This window comes from Octopus sinensis, linkage group LG3, assembly GCF_006345805.1.
Source record: "Octopus sinensis linkage group LG3, ASM634580v1, whole genome shotgun sequence".
Lineage (NCBI taxonomy): Eukaryota > Metazoa > Mollusca > Cephalopoda > Octopoda > Octopodidae > Octopus > Octopus sinensis.
In genome coordinates, this window is record NC_042999.1 from 46,456,656 (window position 1) to 46,479,114 (window position 22,459).

The 22,459-nt window shown below is 39.6% G+C and overlaps 1 protein-coding gene across 1 annotated transcript in view; it reads left to right on the forward strand.

The window, feature by feature from the left end:
- The window catches only part of LOC115209447 (protein inturned-like), a 156,177-nt gene that overhangs the window by 89,873 nt on the left and 43,845 nt on the right, over nt 1-22,459 (forward strand). Inside the window, exons 12-13 of the mRNA XM_036500960.1 lie at nt 15,139-15,287; nt 19,948-20,078. Coding sequence (XP_036356853.1) covers nt 15,139-15,287; nt 19,948-20,078 — 280 coding nt within the window. The remainder of the gene's footprint in view (nt 1-15,138; nt 15,288-19,947; nt 20,079-22,459) is intronic.

Below are 22,459 nucleotides of genomic sequence, written 5' to 3' on the forward strand. Positions count from 1 at the left end.
TGAAAAACATATGGAAACTTACGACTCGCATACATGATTATTTATGCACACAAGCAGAGACAGTGAGCTCCTGGAAGTTTAAGAATATACAACACACATGCGTGCGCACGCACACACACATCTGCCTATCTATTTCTCTCTTTGTCTGTCAAACAGTCTATCTATCTATCTATCTATCTATCTATCTTAGAAGTTTTCTTGGGAACGTCTCGTCCTTTACTCTTAGTGGGGGATTGGAATGCTACCTTGGACACGCATGTAGACTACGTGGGTAGAGATAGGAATAGACGGGGATGCAAATGCCTCAGAGACCTGCTCAGACGCTTTCAACTGTCTGACAGGTTTCGACTAGACCACCCGAATGCGCCAACGTGGACATGGAGCAACCGCATCGGGTCGTCGAGATCGTATCTAGATAGGATACTGTGTAGGACAGTAGATAGAGATAGCATAGGATGTCCACAATTCCACATAGTCAGCTACACGGATCACAAACTTGTGACATGTACGCTAGACTTAGGTAAGACACTTAGGCAGGGTCCCGATACTGGAAACTAAACGCGTCTTTCCCATCGAGACAAGTTTTCAGAGACCGGATTAGCACACTAGTAAGAGGGCTTTGACGGGAGCCATCATCAACAACAAATGGTGGTTTGCCCTCAAGAGAGCAGTAAAAGCAGAAGCGATTAGGTACAGCAAAGCACTAGCCATAGATAGAAATAGAGTAAGGGTGAGCTAGTTAAGAAGCTAGAAGAGGCAATTAGAAGCGGCATCGCGCATCCGACGTTTTGGCGGCGAGGTTGGCCCTCGACCAACACTTCAACGCCAAACACGAAGGATGTGCTGTCAGAGCTAGGATGCGTGCTCTAAGGAACGAAGGTGTTGGAGCCGCGAGAGAGGCCCGGGTGGCAGAGGCGCAACAGGGCAACAAAGCCACCATTCGGTCACTGGTAGATGAACAGGGGCGCGAATTGCTCGAGCCAAGTAAAATGTGTGAGGCCTTTCAGCAGCATTTTGCCCGACTGTTCGGAACGAGTGGAGGGCAAGAACGTAGGGTGGACTTCAGTGCCTACCTACTACCTACCCCACCACGACTCTCGACAAGAAAGGCAGGGTGCTGCGAAGGTGCCATCACGGCGGCGGAAGTGCGGGAAGCGATGGCAGAATGCTCGAGGGACAAATCACCGGGTTTGGATGGTCTACCCTACGAGCTTTACAATTGTATGCCAGACTTGTTTGGAGATCTCTTGGCGGCGGTGTACTGCAACTGGCAGCAAAACGGGAGCATTCCTGGTTTTGTGAGCCGAGGAGCCGTAACACTGCTGAAGAAAGATCTAAACAAGGGAAATGTAATAGATAACTTTAGGCCCATCACTCTGCTTAATGCAGACTTGAAAATTTTGGCCAAGGTGCTAGCCAAGAGGTTGGCGCTTGTCATCGAGAAACTGGTCGACAAGGCGCAAACATGCGCCGTGCCAGGCCGGACCATCCATGACAACCTCCATCTGATGCGCTACATCATAGACAGGGTAGTTAACGAACCTGGCATGGGTGGGGCCCTGATCAACTTGGATCAATCAAAAGCCTTTGATAGGGTAGACCATCGATACTTGGAGGCAGTCCTGAGAGCGGCTGGTTTCGGTCCCGTCTTCCGCGGCTGGATAGCTGCCTTGTACAGAGGCATCCGTTCGGTAATTCGCGTAAATGGACATCTATCGAGACCTTTCGACATTGCACGTTCGGTCCGTCAGGGATGCCCCCTCTCGGCGCTTCTATACGTATTGACTCTTGAGCCACTACTGCGGAAGCTGGCGACTCTAAGGGGCATCCCGCGAGAATTGGGATGCGGGACGAGCGTGTCTGCATACGCGGACGACGTCACCGTCATAGTGTCTAGCCACGAGCACACATCGAGCTGGTCGGCGAGACACTGAAAACTACGAAGCGGTGACAGGAGCGAAAATCAACCGGGAAAGTCAGTGGGCTTGCGACTAGGCACCTGGAGAAGCAAGCCCATGCCGTCCACCAGCGCCTCCGTCGTGGGACGCTGGACCGACGGCCCGGTTGAGTTGCTCAGGGTCTGGTTTGGTCCGGACCTCCAAGTGGAGAAGAACTGGAACGAGATAACGAGTAGGGTGGTCACTCTCGCCCGGCAATGGGCCGAGAGGAAACTGTCCCTAAAAGGTCGAGCGGAGGTGGCGAACACGTACATCGCGTCCGTCATCTACTACCGCCTGACCGTCGTACCTTGTCCCGACCCTACCATCACCAAACTACAACGCATCCTCTTTCGCTTCTTGTGGAAAGGATGCGTCCCGATGGTCAGGCGATCCATTTGCTGTCAACACCCGTTAAAGGAGGGCTGGGCATGCCGTGGTTGATGATGCGCAGACACGCGCTGAGACTGCGACATCTCTGGCTCTATGTAGACGACGGTGAACAGGTGTGGTCGCCGTTTGTAAGGCACGCTTTCCCGCAGCTCGTCTCCATGACCGAACTGCAGTCGTGGATCAAAAGAGGTGAGGAAGGGCGAATGGCACCGCGAGTGTCGCGTTGCTCTCAAGCAACTCTGCCGTCCTGGGTCGACCTTAAGTGACTTCAACACAACCAAGCATTCTATAGGGGTTTAGTGGAGGGGAGGTACGACGACGAGCTCGGGGCGAACCTGGACGTCGACGAGAGTACCTGACCCGCCTGTTCGGGACGACTTTCGGGCCAGGGCCCATGGACAATTTCCAGAGATCCCTGGCCTGGCAGTGCTACCGAGAAGCGCTACCCGTTCGGGATAAGCTCTACAGACACGGCTCGAGAAACACGGGGCCGACCTGCCCGAGATGCGGTCAGAGCGACGAAACCGTTCTGCACGCACTCGTTCAGTGTCCAACAATTTCCGACCTGTGGGCTTATGTCGAACAACTGCTGTCACGTGTGGACGAGTCGGTTTATCAGCTGAGTCTATCGTCAATATTGTCACGCCTCCTTCCTTCAAACGGGAAGGAAGAGCTATTTTCATCATCCTTGTGGCTATGGCGAAAGAATGTATCTGGTGGACGCGTCTGAAAGGATTGGAGACAAACACTTTCCTCTCTGGTCAATCTCTCATCAACTTCTTCAAGTACCACTTGAAAAGGAAAGTGAGAGTAGAGAGGCAAGTTTTGTCTAGCGAATGTTTAAAAAAAGATGGGTGAATGTAGCAAGAATGGGACGTATGAATGACGAAGCACCTTGAGCTAGTCCTATGAACCCAGAAATCGAAAACAGAGAGTTGCTTATTTGCAAAAAAAAAAAAAAAAAAAAAAAAATATAAAATGTGACTTCATTGACCGAGGTTACCGTGGTCTTTTCCGCAGGCTTTTCTTTCCACGGGTAAACCTCACCTGTCCTCCCCTTTACACTTCATATTGACATTTCTGTGATAACGATCCCTATTGATCATTTTTTTTTCCTCTCCCCCCCCTTTTTTTTTTTAACCCCCCTTATTTTTGTCCTCTTTCTCTCCTTTTACGATCCCTTTTGATCGAACCTCCCCCTTCCTTTTTTTTTTTTTTTTTTTTTTTTTAATACCTTCAAAAGAAAAGCTCTACTACCTGTAATTTGTTCTATCTGTGTGCAGCCCTGTGTGGCTAATAAAGAAACATATCTATCTATCTATCTATCTATCTAGCTATCTATCTATCTATATATCTATCTATCTATCTATCCATCCATCCATCTATCTATCTATCTCTCTATCTATCTATCTATCTATCTATCTATCTATCTATCTATCTATCTATCTATCTATCTATCTATCTATCTACCTGTTTCTTTACTACCCACAAGGGGCAAAACACAGAGAGGACAAACAAAGACCGACAAACAGATTAAGTCGATTTATTTGACCTCTTGCGTAACTGGTACTTAATTAATCGACCCCGAAAGGATGAAAGGCAAAGTCGACCTCGGCGGAATTTGAACTCAGAACGTAACGGCAGACGAAATACGGCTACGCATTTCGCCCGGCGTGCTAACGTTTCTGCCAGCTCGCCGCCTTACCTCCCTACAAACCTACCTACCAACCTACCTACCTACCTACCTACCTACCTACCTACCTACCTACCTTCCTATCTACCTACCTACCTACCTACCTACCTACCTACCTAACTTCCTACCTACCTACCTACCTACCTACCTCCCTACTACCTACCTACTTACCTACCTATCTATCTATCTACCGCTGATGTCAGAAGTATTTTATAAACTTTCCAGAGAATGTAAAGTATACATCAAACTCTATCTATCTATCTATCTATCTATCTATCTATCTATCTATCTATCTATCTATCTATCTATCTATCTATCTATCTACCTGTTTCTTTACTACCCACAAGGGGCAAAACACAGAGAGGACAAACAAAGACCGACAAACAGATTAAGTCGATTATATTGACCTCAGTGCGTAACTGGTACTTAATTAATCGACCCCGAAAGGATGAAAGGCAAAGTCGACCTCGGCGGAATTTGAACTCAGAACGTAACGGCAGACGAAATACGGCTACGCATTTCGCCCGGCGTGCTAACGTTTCTGCCAGCTCGCCGCCTTACCTCCCTACAAACCTACCTACCTACCTACCTACCTACCTACCTACCTACCTACCTACCTTCCTATCTACCTACCTACCTACCTACCTACCTACCTACCTACCTAACTTCCTACCTACCTACCTACCTACCTACCTCCCTACTACCTACCTACTTACCTACCTATCTATCTATCTACCGCTGATGTCAGAAGTATTTTATAAACTTTCCAGAGAATGTAAAGTATACATCAAACTCTATCTATCTATCTCTCTATCTATCTATCTATCTATCTATCTATCTATCTATCTATCTATCTATCTACCTGTTTCTTTACTACCCACAAGGGGCAAAACACAGAGAGGACAAACAAAGACCGACAAACAGATTAAGTCGATTATATTGACCTCAGTGCGTAACTGGTACTTAATTAATCGACCCCGAAAGGATGAAAGGCAAAGTCGACCTCGGCGGAATTTGAACTCAGAACGTAACGGCAGACGAAATACGGCTACGCATTTCGCCCGGCGTGCTAACGTTTCCGCCAGCTCGCCGCCTTACCTCCCTACAAACCTACCTACCAACCTACCTACCTACCTACCTACCTACCTACCTACCTACCTACCTACCTGCCTACCTACCTACCTACCTACCTTCCTATCTACCTACCTACCTACCTACCTACCTACCTAACTTCCTACCTACCTACCTACCTACCTACCTCCCTACTACCTACCTACTTACCTACCTATCTACCTACCTATCTATCTATCTACCGCTGATGTCAGAAGTATTTTATAAACTTTCCAGAGAATGTAAAGTATACATCAAACTCTATCTATCTATCTATCTATCTATCTATCTATCTATCTTCCGACGTTTTGGCGGCGAGGTTGGCCCTCGACCAACACTTCAACGCCAAACACGAAGGATGTGCTGTCAGAGCTAGGATGCGTGCTCTAAGGAACGAGGTGTTGGAGCCGCGAGAGAGGCCCGGGTGGCAGGGCGCAACAGGGCAACAAAGCCACCATTCGGTCACTGGTAGATGAACAGGGGCGCGAATTGCTCGAGCCAAGTAAAATGTGTGAGGCCTTTCAGCAGCATTTTGCCCGACTGTTCGGAACGAGTGGAGGGCAAGAACGTAGGGTGGACTTCAGTGCCTACCTACATAGCCTACCACGACTCTCGACAAGAAAGGCAGGGTGCTGCGAAGGTGCCATCACGGCGGCGGAAGTGCGGGAAGCGATGGCAGAATGCTCGAGGGACAAATCACCGGGTTTGGATGGTCTACCCTACGAGCTTTACAATTGTATGCCAGACTTGTTTGGAGATCTCTTGGCGGCGGTGTACTGCAACTGGCAGCAAAACGGGAGCATTCCTGGTTTTGTGAGCCGAGGAGCCGTAACACTGCTGGAAGAAAGATCTAAACAAGGGAAATGTAATAGATAACTTTAGGCCCATCACTCTGCTTAATGCAGACTTGAAAATTTTGGCCAAGGTGCTAGCCAAGAGGTTGGCTTGTCATCGAGAAACTGGTCGACAAGGCGCAAACATGCGCCGTGCCAGGCCGGACCATCCATGACAACCTCCATCTGATGCGCTACATCATAGACAGGGTAGTTAAAGAACCTGGCATGGGTGGGGCCCTGATCAACTTGGATCAATCGAAAGCCTTTGATAGGGTAGACCATCGATACTTGGAGGCAGTCCTGAGAGCGGCTGGTTTCGGTCCCGTCTTCCGCGGCTGGATAGCTGCCTTGTACAGAGGCATCCGTTCGGTAATTCGCGTAAATGGACATCTATCAAGACCTTTCGACATTGCACGTTCGGTCCGTCAGGGATGCCCCCTCTCGGCGCTTCTATACGTATTGACTCTTGAGCCACTACTGCGGAAGCTGGCGACTCTAAGGGGCATCCCGCGAGAATTGGGATGCGGGACGAGCGTGTCTGCATACGCGGACGACGTCACCGTCATAGTGTCTAGCCACGAGCACATCGAGCGGGTCGGCGAGACACTGAAAAACTACGAAGCGGTGACAGGAGCGAAAATCAACCGGAAAAAGTCAGTGGGCTTGCGACTAGGCACCTGGAGAAGCAAGCCCATGCCGTCCACCAGCGCCTCCGTCGTGGGACGCTGGACCGACGGCCGGTTGAGTTGCTCGGGGTCTTGTTGGTCCGGACCTCCAAGTGGAGAAGAACTGGAACGAGATAACGAGTAGGGTGGTCACTCTCGCCCGGCAATGGGCCGAGAGGAAACTGTCCCTAAAAGGTCGAGCGGAGGTGGCGAACACGTACATCGCGTCCGTCATCTACTACCGCCTGACCGTCGTACCTTGTCCCGACCCTACCATCACCAAACTACAACGCATCCTCTTTCGCTTCTTGTGGAAAGGATGCGTCCCGATGGTCAGGCGATCCATTTGCTGTCAACACCCGTTAAAAGGAGGGCTGGGCATGCCGTGGTTGATGATGCGCAGACACGCGCTGAGACTGCGACATCTCTGGCTCTATGTAGACGACGGTGAACAGGTGTGGTCGCCGTTTGTGAGGCACGCTTTCCCGCAGCTCGTCTCCATGACCGAATTGCAGTCGTGGATCAAAAAGAGGCCGAGGAAGGGCGAATGGCACCGCGAGTGTCGCGTTGCTCTCAAGCAACTCTGCCGTCCTGGGTCGACCTTAAGTGACTTCAACACAACCAAAGCATTCTATAGGGGTTTAGTGGAGGGGAGGTACGACGACGAGCTCGGGGCGAACCTGGACGTCGACGAGGAGTACCTGACCCGCCTGTTCGGGACGACTTTCGGGCCAGGGCCCATGGACAACTTCCAGAGATCGCTGGCCTGGCAGTGCTACCGAGAAGCGCTACCCGTTCGGGATAAGCTCTACAGACACGGCTCGAGAAACACGGGGCCGACCTGCCCGAGATGCGGTCAGAGCGACGAAACCGTTCTGCACGCACTCGTTCAGTGTCCAACAATTTCCGACCTGTGGGCTTATGTCGAACAACTGCTGTCACGTGGGGACGAGTCGGTTTATCAGCTGAGTCTATCGTCAATATTGTCACGCCTCCTTCCTTCAAACGGGAAGGAAGAGCTATTTTCATCATCCTTGTGGCTATGGCGAAAGAATGTATCTGGTGGACGCGTCTGAAAGGATTGGAGACAAACACTTTCCTCTCTGGTCAATCTCTCATCAACTTCTTCAAGTACCACTTGAAAAGGAAAGTGAGAGTAGAGAGGCAAGTTTTGTCTAGCGAATGTTTTAAAAAAAGATGGGTGAATGTAGCAAGAATGGCACGTATGAATGACGAAGCCACCTTGAGCATAGTCCTATGAACCCAGAAATCGAAAACAGAGAGTTGCTTATTTGCAAAAAAAAAAAAAAAAAAAGAAATATAAAATGTGACTTCATGACCGAGGTTACCGTGGTCTTTTCCGTAGGCTTTTCTTTCCACGGGTAAACCTCACCTGTCCTCCCCTTTACACTTCATATTGACATTTCTGTGATAACGATCCCTATTGATCAATTTTTTTTTCCTCTCCCCCTTTTTTTTTTTTTTAACCCCCCTTTTTTTTGTCCTCTTTCTCTCCTTTTACGATCCCTTTTGATCGAAACTCCCCCTTCCTTTTTTTTTTTTATTTTTTTATTTTTATTTTTTAATTTTTTTTTTTAAACCTTCAAAAGAAAAGCTCTACCTTGTAATTTGTTCTATCTGTGTGCAGCCCTGTGTGGCTAATAAAGAAACATATCTATCTATCTATCTAAATATCTATCTATTTCCTATCTGTCTATCTGTCTGTCTGTTTGTCCGTCTGTATATCTATCTATCTATCTATCTATCTATCTATCTATCTATCTATCTATCTATCTATCTACTTGTCTGTCTGTATATCTGTCTATCTATATATGTTTATATGCACACACACACACACACACACACACAAACACACACACACACATATATTTATATCTATATATGTATGCATGTATATGTGTGTGTGTGTGTACACAAATAGATGAATGTTTATATAATTATTGTCATCTACCCGACTGCAATTATAACCGCTTTCTCGTTGTAATCATATAACTTGTGATAGGTTTGAAGGCATAAATGCATTGATCGATCCGATGTGTCTAACTATTCTTTTGTTTGGGATTCTTTTTTGACAAATGCAGCACATAATTTTGTTACGAATCTCACTAGTATCATCTCTGCCTTTGCGCATTTGTAAAAAAATCGTTTTGCGTCTGGGTTAGCAGTGTACCCATAGGAGTGTTGGAGCTGTGTGCATATAAGCATCTCATGTGGTTTTTCTGTTAAGGAACATTTCATGGCTTTTGAAACGTGTCTAAATCTATTGCATAAGTGTGTAATTCGCGTGTGAAATTCCGCTTGGCCGTCTGCCGTATAGAAGATCTGTACTCAACAACTTTTGGGTATTATATCCCTCTATTTTGAAGTGAAAAATCTATTTTTATGAAACTGCAAGCTCTTCTTCCTAGTTAAAGAATGTCGTTCGCCATTATTCAGCCCAAGACATTCTCGGAGAGGTGATTTCGACGGACTTAATATTGTCTTTTGTGGCGTTGTGTAATACATTTTCTTGCATATTCTGAAAAAGCTTACCGTGTTGTAATTATCCCTACCGAGGAAGGAGGTTATGTTTTCATCGCCGTTATTTTGCCCGTCTGTCCGTCTGTGTGCAAAATAACTCAAAATGTTGTGAACGGTAGTCGATGAAACTTGCAGAAGACGTTGGTAACAATGCAAGGAACAGATGATGAAATTTCGGTAGTGATCCGGAAATGTTTATGGATTCTTGAAGGATTTTTAATTTGTTATATTTACTTTACATGAAGTATTACAATGTTACGTTCTTTGATTATCTCCCTTGAAAACGTGCATGGTTTTCACGTAACCTATGGTGGTGTTACTGTTTCCAAAGTTTTATTTTCGTTTCTCTATTAGTAATTTTACTCGCCTAACTATCTTACTAGAAACTGATGGATAAAGAGATCAAACAACATAAACAAACGGCAGCGAAACAGTTCAGAAATTAAATGACACTAACATATTCAAGGGTTGCTAAAAGCAGCAGCAGAGGAGGAGGTAGTGGTAACAGCAACTGATGCTTGACCCTTGAGGGATATATATATATATATATATATATATATATTCATATTCATATATACATTTATTCATACATATATATGTATACGTAAGCAATTTGGTACCGTTGATTTGTAGTCATATATCTCAAAATCGTTACTCCGAAAATCTTCAGATTCCGAACAGTTATATGGTCCTATAGTTAGAAATATTACTGAAGTAATAATTCATAAGAAAATAAAAGAAAACTTTGACGTGATCGTTGCCAGAGCAGCTAACTTGCTTCCATGCCGGTGGCACGTAAAAAGCACCATTCGAGCGTGATCGTTACCAGCGTCGTCTTACTGGCACCTGTGCTGGTGGCGCGGGAAAAACATTCGAGTGAGGTCGTTGCCAGTGCCGCTAGACTGGCTCCTGTGCAGGTGGAACGTAAAAAAACACTATTTGAGTGTGGCCGTTGCCAGTACCACTTGACTGGCCCTCGTGCCGGTGGCACGTAAAAACACCCACTACACTCTCGGAGTGGTTGGTGTTCGGAAGAACATCCAGCTGCCAGATCAGATTGGAGCCTGGTGCAGCCATCTGGTTCGCCAGTCCTCAGTCAAATTGTCCAATCCATGCTAGCATGGAAAGCGGACGTTAAACGATGATGATGATGATGTTGCTCTTCGATAGTAGCTGAACATGGTTCAAGAGATCCCACACAGGTGAATATTTCGATGAATGCCTGTGCTCATTTGATAGCGTTTGTATGCCTATTGATTCATACACCTTAGGTCATCTTATGAGTCAATTTAAGTCAATTAATTGAATTATTTATCTTGACGAAGGTCTTGCTGTACTGAAAATGATAACAGGCAAACACATGTGATCCTTTTGTTTAGCATTTGTTGCTTTGGTAATTGCTAGGACTAAAAGTCGCCATATCAACCAATATTTTCGTAAGTAACCCTTTAGATGTTGTCCTGAATCTTAGCTGTGGTTTAATGAAAATATGTAAAGAACCAACTACAACATATTCTACATCTATATATGATTAGACAACCTGTCCATGGTGTTTAGTAATTTGGGGATATCAAACCTGTCTACACAAAAATATATTTTGTTGGGACTGTCTCCTGTTACATTGAGGCATTATAATGGGTCAAAGAGTACGATAATGTTTATTTGAAACAACAATACTACCTGCTTTAGACACCCCTATAGAAAGAATTTAACATTTTGCTTTTTACAACATCTTCTCCCTTGACGTAGACACCACCAGATAAACTCATTCTAAACTTATTAGATAGCCTTCTTAAACACAAACAGACGCTTGTTCACCAGGCATGCACAAGCGCAACCACATTGTACCTCAAAAGTGAAAAATCTCATATTACACAGACCCACAATCGCACAAGAGTTTAGCTTTACTTGCATTTGCTCCACGAAAAGTTCCTGCAGTACCAAAGCTCTTATCTGCCAAATAGATGTCTAATAATACTCTGTTTCTATTTGGTAGATGGGTAATTTCCAATTAAGAACTCAGCATGATATTGTATTCCAGAATGACCAAAGGAAAATTTAAGTCAAGATACTATAATCACGTACCCAACTTCAGGAACATCGAAGTACAACACTCAACAGCTCTATTTAAAATTAAAACTAAAACTATGTAGCAATGCTATCAAAACTGCAATTTATACACTACCGAGTAAAATGTTAATACTAAAAAATCCGAGGTAATTGGATGTTTATCTGGACTACAAATTAGAAATGCTAAGAAAATGCAAAGATGTACGCGAATTCATATCGTTTCTCTTTACATTTGCTTCAGTAAGGCTATTTAGTAAGATAGGAGTGAATGAGAGTGGAGGAGGAAATCTTCTCATTTACACACATAGAATACATAACTTTTATTACATAAGACCCAGTTAATAGCCTGTTATGTCTTACGCAGATCATTTATCTCAATGAGACAGAAGGACCTTCGACTAAAGAGAGCTGACAATTTCATCTGAACTTTCTGTCATATTATCTGTTTTAACATCATGAGAAATCATTCAAAGTCAACGAGTATAAGCCTTTGGGAGATAATTTTGCCACAATATATAACCAAAGTTGTTATGAATTACACCATCAACTATGACTTAACAAGTGAGGTCAAAAAATAAATACCGACAGTTTATAAATATATGAAAATACATGGTAACCCGTTATATTTACGTAGGCTTACATTAAAGTTGAAAGACCTCTGTATTCTCCCGAGTATTCAGTCATCAGCAAACAGAATTGTTTTTTCGCTCTCAATGAATGAATTATAATATTTTAGAAAAGTTATATTGATGAAAAGAATTGCTACATTTCCTTGCAAATTAACTTATAATAACAGAAGCAGTTTCTAGTGAAGATGCTTTCATTTCTATTGTAAACGCATAAACACACAGAGACTCATACATAAACATATGTACATATATATATATATATATATATATATATATATATATATATATTATATATATATATAATATATATATATATGTATATATATATATACATTTTACATACATACATACATACATACATACATACATACATATATATATATATATATACATATATATTGATGTATGTACATACATACATACACATATATCTCGAAAAAAAAATATGAAGATTGATTTCTTGGGTGCTTAATGTCGTGTCTGTCTTATAAATATTATTTATGAGACAAGAAGTTTTACAGTTATCATAAAGCTGTCAGAATCGTTCTTGTTCCTGCTACTTACTAGTTTTCATTATCTTTCTGATTAAACCTCAGATTACTGTTAAAGGTCATTCAGACAAGGAACAATACTAACATTTATGAAAGTAAATGTAATGTTAAAATGTTTGTGTCTCTCTAAAAGTGATTAGCATATAAAATCAGATGAAATATCTTACTTGTAATGAAATGAAACTAACGAAAACAGAAATGCGTACTGGATTCTCCAGAGTGGCAAGTCTACAGCAATTGTAGAGAAAGATGTGTAAGACAAAATAAAAGAACCTGTTATGTGAAATTGTAAAATAAGAATACAGATCACAAACGAATATCCAGCGGATTTAAGATAATATGTTTTTGCAATTAAAAGAAACTGAATCGGCGAGCAATAATTATATGCATAGTAATATGGTAAACTTGAATGAAATCTGCAAAGGGTTATGTAATAAATTTTAAGTAACATTTGAATAAGAATCTTTGAGAGTATAATGTTAAAAATAATTCACAGCATGGTTGTTATACGAATTCAAAAGCGAACAGTTTTCATCATCATAACTGGGTCAAATGTTTGAAATGAGAATTGAGAAGCAATAATGATATAAAATAATATTAAATATGTGTGAAATATGTAAGAAAAAAACTATGCATTCCATAATAGATGTGAATATAATCAACGAAAAAACATGTATAAAAGACAGTGTTCAAGATCATCGATTATGTCAAATGTGTGGCCGCCAGAAATTCTGTATAATATACAAATATTTATAACAAAGTGAGAGCATCTTACAGTGGAGCCATGACAAACTTGTTTCTTTTAATTGACCCTGCCACCACAGAACCCAGGTACCAGTCATATCAATGAAACACCACCACACTACATATTACAAAGCAAGAGTGGCACTCAGGTAGAGATCTCATGGCTACTTTAAATGCTAGACTTCATTATCACTAGGGATCTATCTCAGCGAAAGCACGTCATTAGCACAACGAGAACCACATACAAAAGACTGCCTCTTCTTTTCATGGCCAGACAATATTTCAAATCTTAGCATTTGCTGACCCTCTACAAGGCTCACGCTGAAATGTTGTTCCCACATCTGGGACCGTGTTGTTCCTACGCTCAAGGATATCCCGGAGCTGCATCCTGGGAGCTGTCTCTCTACTAAGTGGAACTCAATCATCCTGAACATGGCCCAGCCTCAGACCTACAGGCCTGTTTCCTCTCTTCGATTATTTTCTCTCTACTACTGTAGCCTCTGTTCCTCGGACCTGGTCTCGTACCTCCACCACTCAGGTACTCCACCCCACTTGTATTTCCACCTTGTATTTGGTACATGTAACTACCTTAACACTGCTGTAATCACTATGTTCAAGCCTCTCTTCCCAGAATACTGGCCATCTGGTATCTATGGAAATATCTCTATGCTGAGTAAAAAGCCTATTTAAAGACATCAAATATGAACGCACATATGCAAGAAGGAATCCAATACTTTTCAAAAGCAATGATGCTAAAAGCCTAAACTGGTCTACACTTAAGTAAAAGAAAGGAAAATTTTGGTTATCAATAATATAGTCGAACGAAAGTAAATTCTGCCAATTTTCCAATTCATTGTGCAAAAAATTGAAACACGGGAACCAGATTGTTTGCAAGCAACATTTAAATATAGAAGAGATGAAGTTATCGTATGAGGAACTGTTTGAGTAATAAGCAAATAAGAGTTAACTTTTTATGCAAAACATCTAAATGTCAAAAATTTGAGAAAAATATTTGAAAAAATAAAATCTACTATGCATCTATTCCAATGTAAGATCTGGTAAACAAAACACTTTTCAAGAATCTGGAATTCTCTTCAGAGCAAGCAAGATATGACAAAAAACTAAGAAGCAAATTAGAGAAAAAAATCTAAGAAGCAAATCTCTGAAATGGGTTTCTCAAAGCCCTTTCTTAATGAATACATTATAGGAACATCCTGATAGAAAATGTGCAAGCAAGGTCGAAAATGAAATCAATTACTGAGCTCAAGGAAACATTGACCGAAGAGTGGAGAAACGCAGATTACTCACTCCTTGATAATTTAATAAAATCCGTAGCTAAGAGGGAGAACATCGTGATATTGACTGGAAAAGGACCCCCAAAATACTGAGACAAATGTACATTCATCTTTCAAATATTTCAGGAAGTCCTTGCAAGTTTAATTGCAATATTAATTATACTGGCTATATACACTTATTGTAGGACACTGTATATTTTAAAATCTGACACGTATTTCAGCATGATTTGCTTAAAAGATGGATCTCTTATTCATAAGTGATATACAGAATAGCATTTACTGAAAAGCCATGCTGAAGTGACCACAAATCAAAATATTTTCCTCAGATAATTCAAGCACATGTCATTCAACCTTAGGCACACCACACACTAGCTGATTCTTAACATCGTGTCTAAATCAGTGTTGTTATCACCGCCATAGCAAAGCTGGAATAGAAGAGCAAACATGCAGACATTCTCTCTCTTTACCTTCTCAGAATATTCAAATGGTTACAAAATCATACACATCATATATACACCTTAATACTAGCAATTCTCCTTCAAATATTGATTTTGCTCTGACTGCTTGCGTAACTTTCTAGCGTAAACTTTTATTGTTAAATACTGAAAAAAGAAACAAAACGAACAACTAATCTCATATTTCCTGTTTTCTTCACGATATTTTCTTTCTTTTAGAAACAATCTCTAATATGCTGCATATTTGAAAGTAAAAATAGTCAAGAAAAAGCTGCCCCTTTATTGCCCGACCTGCCTCTGGTAAACCAAGCTAAAACAGCCCTTCAGCAGATGGAAAATGTAAATTTATTTAAATCCTGTGATTCCAGGTAAATATATTGAATATGATATATATTCTAATTTACGCTTTTCATTCATTTAATTTTCTCTTGCGCATGCTACATATTTAACAACCTAATTTCTTTGCTTCATTTTATCATGTTAATTCTATATTTCCGCACAAACTGCCAGTTAAACCTGTAACAGTAAGAGCTGACTTGAGGCAATAAAACTTTAATTTCACAGCTCTAAAGAATGATATCAAGACGATTAAGGACTGATATTTTGTATTGTCAGCAAAGGAGTTTCCTAGAAAAATCTATATATATAAAACTGTAGTTGTGTGAGTGTCTGTCCCCTTCGATTTAGATTCCTAACTACTCCCACATTTTGCGGTGCAGTTTAACCAAATTCGGGTATCTTATAGTCGCGATTCATATCAAGCCCGTCTGGGTATTAGCGCGCGTCTACGATGAGTCTACGATATTAAAAATAATTTAACATAATTTTTTATTCCATTTTAATGCATAATTTTTCGTGTGTCGATGGCGGCGGAGTTGGCGTCCACGCTCACATCTGCACCTGTTTGCTTCTCCCCCTTCTTCCCTCCCTCGTGAAGCTGTGGGGAAGGGAGTGTAATGAAATCAACGTCGTAAAGCGTTGTCAAGGAGACCAGTGTTCTTTTAGAGCAACGACTTCATGGCTTGAAGACACCAAAACAGAAATGGCTAAGAAAGCCCGAATTGGCATCTATAAGGGAAGTAACTCTCTAAAAATGCTTATATAGTTATTTCCCTTACAAACCCGAGCAACGCCAGGCGATACTGCTAGTACTAAATAAATCATACACATGTAAATAAATACAATAGGATTATTTTATAGTCTGTGTGTTCAGTAACTAAATTAGCAGATACAGATATGTGTTTAATTCACAAACGGACTGAAGATACCTAGAAGATTTCATTGTTAAGCCCTCAGAACTCTGTTTCATGGAAGTCATAATAAGAATTCAGCTTGGTACCAGACATTTCATATTCTTCAAATTATTTTCCATCACACATACATAGTGCAACTGATAAAGTTTTCCTCGTTAGTTCATAATTGTACGGCAAAAGGATTTCAAAAACGTTTATATACGTTCACTGATGGATAAGCATCCGGACTGTTGGCATAATCACGAAGCTAAAACATGCAGAGTGACGCCGCTCGGCACAGATCCATCTTGAACTCTGCTGTGCATGCGCACTAAGTTTTAACATTCTATCTCGCTTATGCTGTTAACAACAATGCTTGGAAGGAACGTGTGTAGCGTGTGATCGTTGCATTGACCAAGACAGAGAAAATGAAGCAAAGAATCTGCATCAAATTTTGCCAAAAGATACCGGCTCAGAGGCCTACGCAAAGTTTTCAAAAACTTTTCATCGTTCTCGACACAATCAAGATCTTGTGCAACTGAAACCCGAGTGTCTTCTTACACAGCTGAAAGCAGTTTTAGCACAAACTTGGCAGACACGTGTCTCATACACGAATCTTCAGTGATAATGGACTGAACTGAACCGTAATTAATCTGTACATCATCTGATAACTCATGGATGGTGATTCGACGATTTCTCCTCACAGCTGCACGCACATCTGCAACGTTTTTCTCTGTTCTGCTGGTTGCGGCTTTCCCAGAACGTTCATCAATATCAACATTTTTTCGGCCATCTTGAAAATGTCTGAACCACTCATACACTCAAGTGTCGCTCATACACTCCTCTCCATACGCTTTCTGCTACTTTGTGTAGACCGCTGAGCAGGTATCGCCATGCCAACTTTCTCTGTCGTTGCCAATGCAACGATCACTCGCTACACACGTTCCTTCCAAGCAGTGTTTTAAACAACGGAAGTAAAACTTGGTGCGCATGCACAACAGAGTAGAGTCCAAGATCAAAATTGTAAAAATAAAAAAAAAATACAATAATAAAAGACGGGAAAACCAGACCATATTCTAACTTTATTCAACTTATATATATATATATATTATATATATATATATATATTATATATATATATATATATAATATATATATATATATTATATATATATATATATATATATATATATCAGTTTGAATAAAGTTAAAATATGGTCTGGTTTTTCCCGTTGTTTATTATTGTATTTTTAAAAAAGTATTTACAATTTTGAAGTGTGTTGAAGACTAAAAATATATTTTGTAATGTTCATAAAGTTCAATGTTTTGAAATACAGTTAGAATGTTGGTCAAAACAGTTTTCCAAAAGATCAGCTTGTTGGAGCCTTTTAAGAGGTATAAAAAGGGAAAAGTCAGTCATTTTACTACACTTCTCAAGAACACAACTGTCAGTTAAATGCATTTTGAAATCTGATGATTACTACGAATGCTTGGAAACGCTAATTGAACTTTATGAATATCATAAAATATTTTTTTTCATATTTAACACACTTCAAAATTGTAAATTTTTTTAAAAAATACAATAATAAAATACGTCAAAACCAAATCATGTTTTAACTGATATATCCAACTGAAATATTATTCTATACATATTTACACAAATTCGTAATATATATATATATATATATATATATATTATATATATATATATATATATATATATATATATATATATATATATATATGTATTTGTGTGTGTGTGTGTGTGTAAATTAATAACTATCAGGAGAACAGAGATTTACATAAACAGGTTTTATTATACAGTTAAACACATCATTCTTTGTCAGTGCCTACACGTTTCCCCGTTGCAAGCTGGTGAGCATTCCAAATTCTGAATATTGGTGTACCACACTCTGTATAGTAAATTCAACTAAATGGAGTTCATCTACATTCACTGAACTTAGCCAGCATTGTAAAAGAAGTTTTAGAATTATAAAATTATAAACAAAATAAAAATCTATAAATATTTAATAAATGATAAACATAAATAAAGTGATTTTGTAAAAAATGGTCCGATGACAGTGAAATAGATAGTTAACTGTGGAACACCGTATATATATATATATATATATATATATATATATATATACTTACATATATGTGCATATATATAGAGATACATATACATACATACTTATAGACACACACACACACACATATATATATACATATACTTACACAAATATGTGTACATTTATATACATATATATATACATATATACATACATGTATATATATATGTACACATAGACACACACACACACACACACACACACACACACATATATATATATATATATGTAAGTATATGTATATATATATATGTGTGTGTGTGTGTGTCTATAAGTATGTATGTATATGTATCTCTCTCTCTCTCTCTCTCTCTCTATATATATATATATATATATATATATATATACGTACATATATGTACACTCACCGACATCTCTCTCTCTCTCTCTCTATTTTTCTTCACACGTTTATTACTGTTCATATTTGTACGCTTGTCCATTTTCCGGAAATCTTTCTTCAGCAACACTTTTCGTTTCGTGTGTGCTCGTGTTCCACTTACTCCATTCTCTTCTTCTATGATGTCTTACATGTCTTCAAACTTGATTAATCTTCTATTATTCCTGATGAAGGGGACATGTGCATGTGAATCTAAATGATTCATACCTACTGACTACTGGAGTCCAGAAACAGCCGTCGAATTGCTTCATATTGACGTTATAACTCTCTATAAAACATTTTCTTCGGAACTCCTCTAAACTTTTAAATCCATAATTAGGATTTCCTACTACTAGCGATGCATTTTATATCTTTTAATCTTTATTTTGACGTCTTTTAACTTTAAATTTAAATTTACTATGATTTTTTAATCGATATAGTAACCTTTATTTATTTACCCTTTCCATGTACATTTTTACCTCACATAACTCTTATTTCTTTTTAAATAATATATTAATATGTTCCTTGTCTTGCTATAATTCTATGTTATATCTATGTATGTATTTATGCATTTATTATGTTGATGTATATCATAAATATATTATGATTATCTAAATTTTTGTTTCTTCTTATATCAAGTTACATAATATATATATATATTTCGAGACGCATAAATTATAATAGTTATATATATGTTTCGAGACGCATAAATTATAATAGTTATATATATGTTTCGAGACGCATAGTTATCGACAATTTTTTTGTTTCGGCATATTTGGCATTAGAATTTTTCTTCTGCCCTTATCTTGTAAATTATATATAATATATATATATATATAATATATATATATATATATATAATATATATTTATTTTATAGAAGGAGCTTCTACAGGACTAGAACTGTTTCATTCAAATGAAATCATCAGGCTTCCTGATGATTTCATTTGAATGAAACAGTTCTAGTCCTGTAGAAGCTCCTTCTATAAAATAAATTAATTTACTCTGCTATGTATTGAGTACCTTATTTACTGTGGTTAACCCCGACTCAACCCGGGACCTACATATATATATATATATATATATAATATATATATATATATATATATAATACATACATTGCTGTGTTTGTGTGTGTGCATACTTATATGTATGAGTGTGCATGCTTATATGTTTGAGTTTTGAAATGTGTGTGTACATATATAAATATTATTTCAATATCAATATAATACTGATTAATCGCATTGTAAAATAATAATCTGTACCCAAAACATCTAATGTGTTTTTAGGTTGCGTTCTACCAAAGATTCTCTTCTTGGTGATCCTGATGTATTCCTTGTGTATTTGGAAAGTTCTAAGGTAGCAAAGATGGAAAATACTGGACATTTTGTGCTACAAAGTTCTCATACTAGTTTGGGTGGTAAGTACTCTTACTGTTTCATTGGCTACGTCGTTACGCTTTGACCATACAGCAACACCACTTCCATCGGTTTATATTATCGTTTCGTTTCTAACACTTATTTTCTTCTATATATTTTAAGGCGGCGAGCTGGCAGAATCGTTAGCATGCCGGGCGAAATGCTTAGCGGTATTTCGATTGCTGTTACGTTCTGAGTTCAAATTCCGCTGCGGTCGACTTTGCCTTTCATCCTTTCGAGGTCGATAAATTAAGTACCAGTTACGCACTTGGGTCGATGTAATCGACTTAATACCTTTGTCTGTCCTTGTTTGTTCCCTCTATGTTTAGCCCTCTATGGGCAATAAAAAAAGTTATTTTATTGGTTTCCATTTCTTTGCTATTTAGTATACATTAAATAAATACATCACCAACAATTCCTACATATATATTCAAGGAATTTTCGCCTTTTCCGTTGGTCAAATTCCTCTTACGAAGAATTGGTTTACCTGAGATCATGGGCCCGAGAACAGGGAGTGCAGGGGTTCGAGTGCACCCTATAAAATTTTTGTGGCGTGCAGAATCAAAATTTGCACCCCTACTTACTTTTCTCAGGTTTAGAAAAAGGTGAACAGACAGTGATCTGTAAAAAGTAGCTCGAAGTTAGATTTCTTCTAAAAAAACAAAAACAAAAAAAAACAAAGAAAAAATAAATAAATAAAGGCAGTAAGATCTTGTTTGTAAAATTTTTTGGACCTGGGTTTGGACCCGCCAAGCAAATTTCGTTCCTGAGCCAGTGCCTGAGATAGTTCTTGACTGTTGAGTCGAAAACTATCTGTTTATGATGCCAACCTCTTACCCAGTAACAAATGATTTATAAAGAAAATACAATGATTAAATGAGATACGATGGTTGAGATGTTGGGTGTCTTAGGGAATGATATTTCTAATACAGCGAATGAATGGTTTGAGATTTCACTGGTTAGAGACAAAATAACATGTATCGAACACCATAGTGTAGAGTCAGAGCAATCTGCTCTGTGAGAGCGCAATATGAAGGTTGGTTTCCATACGTAACTATTCCAGCGGCAAGAAATATCAATCGATTTCCCCTAAAAATGATATATATAATCTAAAATATGAAGTCCTATTCCAATAAAAGATTCTATAGTCCCGATTAGAACACATTTGGCTATATATCTATGGTGTTGGTCTACTAACAACTACAAGAAAAACTAAGGGGTTTTTAGCTTTTAAAAGGTGATACTTCGGACGTCTTTTGAACGAAAAAAAGAGAATAACTCAGTCTAAATACATCGAGAAACATTTGACTCAAACGTGAGGTAGAGTTTATCAGGATGTATGACCTTAGAAATATGTACATCTTTTATATCACATGTACGAATCATTTTGATAAGGCAGTTGTTGGTATAAAGAGATGAACGGCGGCGAGCTGGCAGAAACGTTAGCACGCCGGGCGAAATGCGGCGGCGAGCTGGCAGAAACGTTAGCACGTCCGGCGAAATGCTTAGCGGTATTTCGGCTGCCGTTACGTTGTGAGTTCAAATTCCGCCGAGGTCGACTTTGCCTTTCATCCTTTCTGGGTCGATAAAATTTAAGTACCAGTTACGCACTGGGGTCGATATAATCGACTTAATACCTATGTCTGTCCTTGTTTGTCCCCTCTGTGTTTAGCCCCTTGTGGGTAATAAAGAAATAGGTATTTCGACTGCGTTACGTTGTGAGTTCAAATTCCGCCTCGGTCGACTTTGCCTTTCATCCTTTCGGGGTCGATAAATTAAGTACCAGTTACGCACTGGGGTCGATGTAATCGACTTAATACCTATGTCTGTCCTTGTTTGTCCGCTCTGTGTTTAGCCCCTTGTGGGTAATAAAGAAATAGGTATAAAGAGATGAATACCGTTAAAATAAACATCAGAGTTCAATGTCCAGTGATTTTGACCTTAAAAATGTATCGGTATGAAACGCACTGACAGATCGTGTACCTGTTATTGGTTTGTTTGTTCATAATAATTTTGTATCTAGTTTTAAGAGGTTCATATATCATAGATTTATTCCTTCAATGATAATCCTCATTTACCATATACTTTATACTAGCAAACGTACCCGGTAATTCCCGGGAAAGCGGGGCTTATCCCTTGGTTCCATTCTCATAATTGTTTCACTAATCCAATAACAACAATACAAAGTATGTAGCCCTTAAAACGGATTTTGTGTATTTACAGAGAATTCCGAGCTGTCTTATACAGGATCTTGTTTTTAGGAATTCCCAATAAGCTATCAATACCCAAACTGTGAAGTCAGTTATGTAAAACATATGAAATTAGTTACCCGATAATAAGAATTCAAATAAAGGGCTTTAATGCGTTCTCAGAGTATACAGAA